Source organism: Rhineura floridana, chromosome 6 (assembly GCF_030035675.1).
Source record: "Rhineura floridana isolate rRhiFlo1 chromosome 6, rRhiFlo1.hap2, whole genome shotgun sequence".
In the NCBI taxonomy this organism is placed as follows: domain Eukaryota; kingdom Metazoa; phylum Chordata; class Lepidosauria; order Squamata; family Rhineuridae; genus Rhineura; species Rhineura floridana.
The window spans coordinates 303,638-312,963 of NC_084485.1; the positions used below are offsets into that span (position 1 = coordinate 303,638).

The 9,326-nt window shown below is 58.6% G+C and overlaps 2 protein-coding genes across 2 annotated transcripts in view; one reads left to right on the forward strand and one right to left on the reverse strand.

Annotated features, from left to right (window-relative positions):
* The window catches only part of LOC133386476 (uncharacterized), a 31,824-nt gene extending 31,013 nt beyond the window's left edge, over window positions 1-811 (forward strand). Inside the window, exon 26 of the mRNA XM_061630133.1 lies at window positions 518-811. Within this exon, the coding sequence (XP_061486117.1) occupies window positions 518-749 (232 nt within the window). The 3' untranslated portion in view covers window positions 750-811. The remainder of the gene's footprint in view (window positions 1-517) is intronic.
* Window positions 812-1,047: 236 nt separating this feature from the next.
* Window positions 1,048-7,644, reverse strand: CCNDBP1 (cyclin D1 binding protein 1). Its single transcript, XM_061630670.1, has 11 exons — window positions 6,722-7,644; window positions 6,581-6,643; window positions 6,217-6,296; window positions 5,758-5,839; window positions 5,450-5,546; window positions 5,247-5,320; window positions 5,037-5,113; window positions 2,907-3,157; window positions 2,532-2,592; window positions 1,565-1,611; window positions 1,048-1,333 (listed from the first exon to the last, which is right to left on the reverse strand). The coding sequence occupies exons 1-11, from the start codon at window positions 6,825-6,827 to the stop codon at window positions 1,225-1,227; spliced, it is 1,047 nt and encodes a 348-aa protein (XP_061486654.1). The 5' UTR covers window positions 6,828-7,644; the 3' UTR covers window positions 1,048-1,224.
* Between the last annotated feature and the right edge of the window lie 1,682 nt (window positions 7,645-9,326).

Genomic DNA, 9,326 nt, shown 5'->3' on the forward strand with positions numbered 1-9,326 from the left:
CTCTGGGGAGGAAGAGCAGGATATAAATGTAATAAACACACAGACACCCCCATCCAATGGTACTGAGGGGCAGGGTAGCTCTGAAACCCAGGGGGTACCCCAACCCCAACGAGCCTCGGGTGAATCCCTCTGATGGCAGTGAATGCCACAGCTTCATCACAGGCTGAGTGAAGGAGGACCTTGCTGGGTCTGCCTGAATCTCCCCCCCCGCATAATTTTATACTCCTCTGTCATGATATTCCCTGCACTGCTCCTTGCTGTGTTCCCAAATGCTTTTCCTCAGAGGGGAGCTGTTCTGGCCTCCACCCCCGCCACTCTGTCAAGACGGAGAGGGGGCAGGCCCCTTGGGAGGGTGACCTGGCCAGTGGCAAGCACCCCAGGGGCAGCGCGCGTGGCTCAGAGGCCTTTCTTTGAGTGAGCAGCTGACTGTCCTCACCCCACAGCAGGCAGGCACCTCTCCTCTGAGCAGCAGCTCCCTTTTACACAGAACGCCTCCCCCTCCTCTTGTGCCTTCCAGGCTGGGAGCCATCGAAGCAGGCACCACTGCGGCCCTGAGCGTCCCATTCACACCGACCCAGGCAGGGCCCCGCAGGCTCACGGTGCACCTCGAGAGAGGCCTGCTCCAGCCTCTCAAGGCCTGCAGGACTATTCAGGTGGCAGCAGCTCAGGACTTAGGAGAGCAGCAAGCACCGGACGAGGCAGACTGGACGACGGCAGCAGCCCCCCTACCATTAAAGGCCCCTGAATGACACCCTTGACTGCTGCTCCTTCTTCTTAAGGGAATGGGGGAGGGTGGAGCTGGGGTAAATAATGCCCAAAAGCTGTGGGGCTCCCTTCCCCAGAGCAAGCTGGCTGCCTCCGTGTGCTGCCTGCAGCTCAGCCTAAGCAGCTGTAGCAGGAGCAACAGCAGGTGCCTCCCCTTGTCAGATCTTAGACTGCAAGTTCCTCAGGGCAGAAACCTCTCCTCCTTTTGCTGCTATATAAGCAACAACGCCCTGGAGATTAGCAACACACAAGGCTTCCCTATGGGCAGAATCAAGGCCACCATGAGCATGGGAGGACTTTATTGCCCAGGCAAGGGCAGCAAGACTCCCTCCCCTCCTCCTGCCAAGGGGGCGGGGGCAGCCGCTTCACGCAGGAGTCTTTGTCCTTCCTCCTCTAGAGTGCTTGCCCTCGCCTGCAAGCAGCCACAGAGCCACCAGCTGATCCAGCAGGCAAGGCTCATCAAAGCAGTCCCTGGGTGAAGCCTCTGACTCTGTCCATGTTGTGATCCACTGCCCCAGCAAGAAAGAGCACCCAGCTCTCTTCTGCGGGAGGGCAAACATGGCTGGCCCTGCAGAGGAGAAAGAGGGGCACGTAAGAACCACCAGACAGGGGTGGGTGCAACTCCCTGGCATGACACCCAACACCTCCCTCCCCAGCACCAGGAGGGTTCGCATTGCGGCGAGCCTTCGGAGGGGTGCTCTGTCCCCCAGCCCTCAGGGAAACAGGCTTCCTAGGCTGGACGTAGTGAACCTGCCTGGACTCCAGGCCTTCAGCTTCAGGGACCCCCCCCCCGACTCACCTGGTAACTTCTAGCATCTTCTTCAAGACAGCCGCCAGCTTCCCAGCCTAGAGAGAACCAAGGGACCAAGACAAAAGCATTTTACCTTTTACAGAAACAAACCTGTAACAAGCGTACAGAAGGTTTTTCATCCCATAGCTGCAATGAGGCAACACCTTTGGGGCTGTTGTCCCACCCACGCTAGCACTAAGTGCAGCTGTGCCAGAAGAGCACTTCTGAGGGCTCCTCTCTGCATGTCAGGCTGGTGCCGTACAACCCTCTGATGGATCCTTCTTTGCCATTAAAACCGAGGGGGAGGGCCACAGCTCAGTGGTGGATCATCTGCCTTGCACACAGAAGGCCCCGGGTTCAATCCTGGCAGCAGCTCCAGGTAGGGGTGGGAAAGAGGAACTCCCACTTGCAACCCTGCAGAGTCACTGCCAGTCAGTGCAGGCAACACTGAGCCAGATGGACCAACGGCCAGACTTGGCAAAAGGGCCACTTCCTATATTCTGACATCACAGAAACTGCGGCTGCGTTTGCCGCAGCTGGAAAAGGGGAGGCCAGTTCCACAGAAGAGGAATGATGAACTCGCACGGGGTCGTGGAGGCATCAAGCACCAGGCGCTCTTCACAGAGGAGGTGCTGAGCGGTGCCAGGAGGCGCAGGAGCAGCAGCAGAAGCGTCGCGTCCCAAAGGCAGCTCTTTGCCAGGCAACACACTCCCACGCACTTGTCCCTCAGCCACTCTGCCCTGGAGATTTCCAGGACCACTATACTCGGGCAGGCAGAAGAACATCGAGGAACTGTCTCACCACGGGCTGGACCTTCTCCCAGACGGGCTACTGGAAATATAGGAAACAGCATTTCCCAGGCTCCTTCCAGTTCCCAGGAGGAAGCTCGGATGGGCCAGGCCTCCACTGAATGGGCAATCCTGGAAGGAAACAGAGCCCCCCTCCCCGAGGTTTCCTTCCCAGACGGGCTACTCACAGTCAGCCGGAGAGTCAGCTGGTTCACAGGTGGGTATGTGCTCAGCACCAGCTCATCCACGCTACAAGAACAAAAGCAGGTACCGAGGGAGGTGTCAGTGGGGGTGGCATGAGGCCTGCTGAGACCGCCCAGCGTGAGGGTGTGCTGGATGGGGACTGGCCTCTGCCGCCTCCCAGGGCTCGTTAGGAGGAGAGTGGAGCAGCCCCATCATGAACTCCTTTGGTAAGGGAGCGGGGGTCAATTGTGCTTTCCAGGACGGAGCCCCCCGACCCACTTTCCAGGCCATGCAGGAACCCCCCTCGGCACCCCAGAGCAGGGCCTGCAACCTCTTCCTTCCCAACAACTGCTGCTAAAAGGCTTGGCCGGCTGCCTCACCTAGGACTCACGTCAGCAGCAACGTCTGCAATGTCGTCCAGCTGAGCCACCTGCGCCATCGTGCCCGCTTTGCCGTGGGATCTCACGGCCCCTGCCACTTTCTTCAGGCATGCTTTGGCAGCTTTCACCAGCCCCGTGCAGGGGCCAAGCAGCTGCCGGTCAGCCTCTGACCAGTAGATGTCCCTGTTCCCCCGGGAGCCCAAGTCTTCATCCTCCAGGTCACCATAAGGGTCTCCGCCTTCTCTCTGCGCCTGGGTACAAAGGCACACACACACAGACCACTGCACAGGCAAGCGGAGATCAGTTTCAAGCAAGGAGGAAGGTGATGCTGGAACTGGGGCACAAGGGTGGCAAAGCCACAAGGGGGTGGCATCAAAGGGTCTGCCTGGCAGTCCCCGCCCCCTTGCTGACTACAGAGGGAAAGCCACATCGTCTCAGCAGGAGAGGGAGGAGGAGGGAAGGGGGCACCATACAGGTTCCTCCAGGCAGACATAGTGAATCTGGGAACCACGATGGAGGAAATGGCACTCACAGGGGGAGTAGGGAACCTGGACAAACCGCCTCTTGGTCCCACGGTCCATCTGGCCCAGCTGGGCAGGTTTAAGCCAAAGGCAGCTCCTCGTGGCAGCTGCTCCAGCGACAGAGGAAATTAAAGGGGGAACACTCTGAGCCCAGCCAAGTGCAGGGGGGGAAGGCGCCACTCAGGCGCTATCAGGGCAGGCACAGGCAAGAAGGGGCCCCCTATCAGCTCTAGCAGCTGGAAAGGTGGTGCCCTTTATCTGTGCTGGACACGTAGTGAAACCATGTAAGGGGAAGCCATTCTTGCCAAGAGAGAGGACCGCATCCAGACACCTGCCGGCAATCTGTACTGCTGCCTACTAGCTTCCAGCTGCAATCCAATGCGGGACCCCTCACACCTGAAGCAGCAACAGCAGGCGGGCCTTGTGTAGCAGAGAAAGGGAGTGGGGGTGCTCATGAAGGAGGGAACAGGAACCCAGACCCAAGTGTGTCAGATGCAGCCATCGTTTCATTTCCCCTTCCTTCCATTTTGGAGAACTTTACATTTAGGCAAATGAACCGCTTTTTAATCTGCATTTTAACATTGTGAGCGCAAGCTAAACCAATGTTTAGCCAGCAATGCGGTGTCTAAAAGAGTTACCGCAATCATAGGCTGCGTGAACCTGAATATCGTATCCGCATCAAAGGAAGTAACAGTCCCAGTCCAGTGTGTGCATCTGAAACACAGTGTCCCATTCCGGGCCCATTCTGGGGTCACCAACAAACTGACCTGTATCCAGGAAAGTACGCCTAGGATTCGTGAGGGGCCTGGAAACCACGAACGGGGCCAGAAAAGCTAGGCAATGGTTTAGTCCAAAGGGAAGATGAGGGGAAGACGTGATACTGCTCAAGGGCAGATCAAGCTCCAATCCAATATATGTCTACTCAGAAGTCAGCTCCACTGGATTCAGTGGGACCTACTGCCCGGTAAGTGTGTATTGGATTGCATCCTTAGTCTTTATCTCCTCCAGGGGAGGAAAGTGCAGGGAAGCAGACTGTGGCTGAACATTATGAGCAACTTTCTAACAGCAACAGCAGATGGGAATTGTAACCGAAACATCTGGAGGGCACCGGACAAAGGAAAGCTAGCAGAAAAAAAGGTGACTCTAGTCAGTTAAAAAAAAAAACTACTGATGAAATTTGGAAGTGTCTGAGAGCTAAAGAGCCCCCCCTCCAAAACTGCAGAAAAATGGTGGCAGATGGGCAAAATCCAGCTTTTCCAAGAGGCCTGATTTACGGCAGCCTAGAAACCAAAGGGCCGAAGGAAACAAACACCTCCAAAGCTTTGTTAACATTTTGTTTGCACCCATCAATTGAGTTAAACGCTTTAGAGGCTTAGCAATCAGAAGAAGACTAGGAGGTGCCTTCCCCCACATCGGAGCTCCCAGACCCCTCCGAAAGCTCAGCCCAAAAGGTCAGTAAGGCTCAACTCTTCTCTCCCATTTAGCAAGCACCCCATTGGCGAAATGATTCCATGCTCAGATACTGGATGTTGGCCATTGGCCGCTCAAATCCAGGGCACGTGCAGATTGCCTGCCTCCTGCAGCAAGGACAGTTCTCATCTCCCCCTACCTGTTCCATCTCCTCCAGCGCATCTCTGACAACCCCCAGAGAGCAGGAAATGGCCAGTGCAACAGCTGCCTGGTTATCTGTGTGGAAAGAGAGACAGAAGGGAGGAGAGAGGGAGCAGGGCCAGCCCCATGGAAGCTGTCCAGACGTCCCCCTCCCTTTTGGCGTTCAGGGATGGACCCTGCCTCCTCCTGCCCACCACCCCTCACTCACCTCGGGGCAAGCAGGAAATGCGGCCACAGGCCTCCCAAATGCCCCCCGTGGAGTTGAGCTGCTCCCGAGAGAGGCTGCAAGGGAGAGGAGAGCAGGCTTCAGGCAAAGGGGCCCTTGGCCATGATGGGCCACCCCAGGCAAGGAGGACGCCCTGCTCTGCCCCGCAGCCCATCCCCCCCACCACCTGGCACAGAACAGCCCACCTCTGCAGCGGGGTCCGGAGAATAACCTCTGTGAGCTGGATCATTCCCTCCACCACTTCCACAGTGGCATCATGCACGGTTTTGCGTAGGGTGGTCCCTGAGAGAGGCAAAGGGAGCCCCGTCACAGCGGACTCCATCACGCCCCCTCTGGGCAGAAACTGAGGAGCCTCCCTGCCCCCGCCAGACACAGACAGGTGCAGGGCTGCCCCAGAGAAGCCGCCCTGACGGCACCAAGCCAGCATCCATCCTCACCTGCTTGCCTGTTGCTGCATCACCCCAAAGAGAAACCCCCTTTTCCTCCTCCTTACCTTGGTCCTTCGGGAGCTGGTAATACACGGAGACAGCTGCCAGCACAGCATGGCGCACCCCCTCGGCCAGGCTCTCTCGCTCCTGCAAAGGGATCAACCCTCATTGTCTCACTGCGCCACCTCCCCCCCCTGCGCCTGCGGTTGCCCTAGAGCAAACCAACCTCCTTGGATGGTGGTTCTGGGGCGGGGGCTGGAAAGGAAGGATAGCTGGGAACCAGGCAGGACCAGGACAGCACCTGATGCTAAGGCAGCAGCGCCTGGCACCTCTCAGGGGGAGAAGTGCCCTGCCCCGCTGCCCCCAGGGGGGCTCTCCCCAGACCCGCTCCGTGGTCACCCCACCCCGCCCCCTAACATGCTTGAAAGAAAACCTAAAAGGAGGCACCCTCAGGATACGGCAGGCACGAAAGGGGAGAGGGGGATAAGCTGCGGCCTCCAGGAAAACACCCCCACCCCACCCACCTCGAGAGAGGGCAGCGGAGGTCTGGAGAATGCCAGGGTCAGCTTCGTGGCTTCGTGGGAGGCGGCCTGGAAGGCTTGCGCTGCAGCGAACATCGAAGGAACCGAGACCGGCAGGGAGATAAGAGCCGGCCCGAGCGCGCCAGGGCCCCCAGAGTCCCGCCACCACCGCGTAGCGCAGCAGCGGGAAGAGCGGCGGCCTTCTCAGCAGGGCTGCGGCCCCCCTGCCCCCCTTTTTTCTCGCAGGCGGGGGTCCTCCATAGGGCAGCATTCCTGCCCCTTTCCAGCCTCGGAGGGCGGCCGGCACCTCCCCGGGGCGGGTTGCGGGGCCTCCCGCTCACCCCGCGGCCCCTTTGGCGGTACGTACCGAGGGAGCCCCAGAAGCGGCTCGGCTCGAAGTCTCCTCCGGCGCCGTCCCGGCCTTCGCCACCTGCAACAGAAGCATGTCTCTAAGCGTGTGCAGAGTCCCGCCGCCGCCGCCCCCGCCGGGAAGAAAGGCCCCGCTCACCTCGCAGGCCGGCCAGGGCCGCGCGCAGAGCCTCCCGCACCCGCTGCAACCCCGCAAGGGGCCGAGCAGGAGGAGCACCGGCGGCTGGGGGAGCTTCAGCCGCCATTGCAATCTCCGCCTGCCGGCTGGCCGGCCGATCACGGAGCGGATCGCCGGGCACTTCCGATCCCCACGCGCCGCTCGCTGGGAAGCCCAACGGACAGGCGAGGCGACTGATAGCGGGTGGGGCTTCGGCTGGGGAGGAGTCCTGTGCTTTTGACAGGCTGGATAGCAGGCAGCCATTCAACCCGCAAAGCTTCCTCTTGGCGGCCGCGGAGGGTCGCGTTCGTCGTCTCTGAGGCCCTTCCGAGGGAGGGGCAGAGTGTGGCAAGAGGACGGGGCCTTTTCACGGGTGGCTCCCCAGCTGGGGAGGCCCCCTTGGCGCCATCGCCACCTGTCTTTAGGCCATGCCTGGTGCAGACGTTTCTGTTCGCCCAGGGTTTGGGCCCCCATTTGAGGTTCAGCTTTTAGCCGGGAAGGGGAGGACGGGCCCTTTTTTGTTATTGTAAGGTGAGCACTTTAGGCAATACTCCTTTTATCTTTGGACGCATTTTACATTTCGGTAGTGAATGCTTTTTAAACACTGTACGTTGCTTTGAGACAGAACACAAATTATGATAAGCGACAAATAAGTATAATAAAAATAAACAATAACGCCAGATGAATTCCTGCTCCTTGAAAGCAGTACTTGCTTCTTTTTCTCTTATTTTTAAATCCACCTTCTGTAGATTTTGTGGCTGCTGCTTTCCATTGTTTCCGAGTAGTTTTCGCCACCGCTTACAAGTTGCTAAACACTTAAGACATTTTCTACTGCCAAACGAAATACGGAAATGTAGCTGCAACCGAGCAATCTTTTGTACGTCGCCTTACGATACACGCGCGGGGAAGACGGAAAGTGAACACACATCACCTGATGCAGTTTTCAGTTTTCTCTTTTGCAGGGCTGCCCCTGACGCGAACGTCACAAAAAAAGTGTGTGCGCCTGTCTTGGGCGGCAAGTGACACGCTTGTTGCGCCCTTGCATAAAACTTTTAGGCGCCTGCCGGGGTTCCTCCTCGGTACACCTCCATCTGTTGGACTTCTGCCTGCCACGAAGCTTCATCTGAATCAGAGCAGCGCGGGGGCGGAGGGGCTTCCCGGACGAAAGCAAAGACAGGCGGCGGCGACGGGGCGCGTGTGTCTGTCCTTTCAAGCCCGGGGGCCGCCCTGGCTCTGTATACCAGCTGCTTCTTCTGGTGGCGGATGCTTCCTCCGGCGGGCAGGCCTCTGCAGGCTCCGTTTCGGGGCCTTCCTGGAAGCATCTGCTTGGCTGGCTGTTGTAGGAGACGGAGACGACAGTCCGACCCAGCAGGGCTGTTCTGCGGACGTCTTCTCGTCCTTTGGACCAGGACGGCGGAAGGAGGAGAAGCCGCCCGTCTAGGGTGAGTTTTGACGCGAACGGGAGCTCCCAAGTAGTTCTCTCTCTTGCCCCGCACATGGAACAATCTACCGCCTCCGGCAAGGAGCCGGAAATCGTTTTGAAGACGCAATACAGCTGCAGCCCTTAACTGTTCCCGCTCAGAAGTGAAGGCATTTCCGGGGCCCACGTGGGGGACCGGGACAGCGCCAGGGCGAACAAAGGGCCACCCTTCCCGGGAGGAGCCGCCTCTGGGCAGAAATCAGTTACCGTCCCCCCGGCTGCGCTGGTGGCCCAGAACTGCCATCGTGCAGTAGGGAGGAGGGCCTGCTTGCCCTGGCCCTACCGGCCTAAGTCACTGCAGCCAGGAGTGGCGACGCCCACGGAGGCCGGGTAGCTCTTCAAGGGGCGAGGCCGGGCCTCCCAGCCTGCGGTCGGAGGACTCGACGCCATTCAGGCGGCCCGCCGCCGCTGCCTGTATTAAACATTCCTACTGGTTTCACTGTGGTTTTATGGCTTCGTCTACCTCGCACCTTGTATTTTATTGTTACAATTTGCAAAAGAATAAAAGACAAAGTAAGAAATACAAGCAGCAATAAAATACAATTAAGAATCATTCAGTGGCAGAGGTCATACAGTGGTCTGCCAACACCCTCAGCAATTTTCAAGTGGCCCATGGGGGAAGAAAGTTTGGGAACCCCTGGATTAGACAACTTCGGGCAGGAGGAAGAGACTGATTAGACGTAATGGCTACAAAGAACCTCCTGGTTCAGCGGCAGTCTACCTCTTCGAGTACGCTTCTGGAACAGCAGCAGAGGAGTGTTGCCGTCACACCCACCTTGCTGGTGACGCTCCTGGATGTGTCTGGCCACTGGGAAGAAGAATGCTGGACATCAGGGACGTCCCCCACCCCCCTGCGGTCTGGCTCAGCAGGGGCTCTCCTCATGAGCAAACCAACCCCAGAGGCAGAACCCCTAAGTCACACGCATTCCCAGCCTCACCTCCTCTGCCCCCACATGGCTACTACCACATAAAGCACACAGTTGTCCAACGTCCCCCGCCCCCCCAGGTAGTGCTCAGGTAGGAGCTGCCCCCATCCCCACTTAGCATGGAGGAGATGCAAGCCCCTCACTGGCCAGTGCAGGCAGGTGCTGGCCTCCGGTGGAAAAC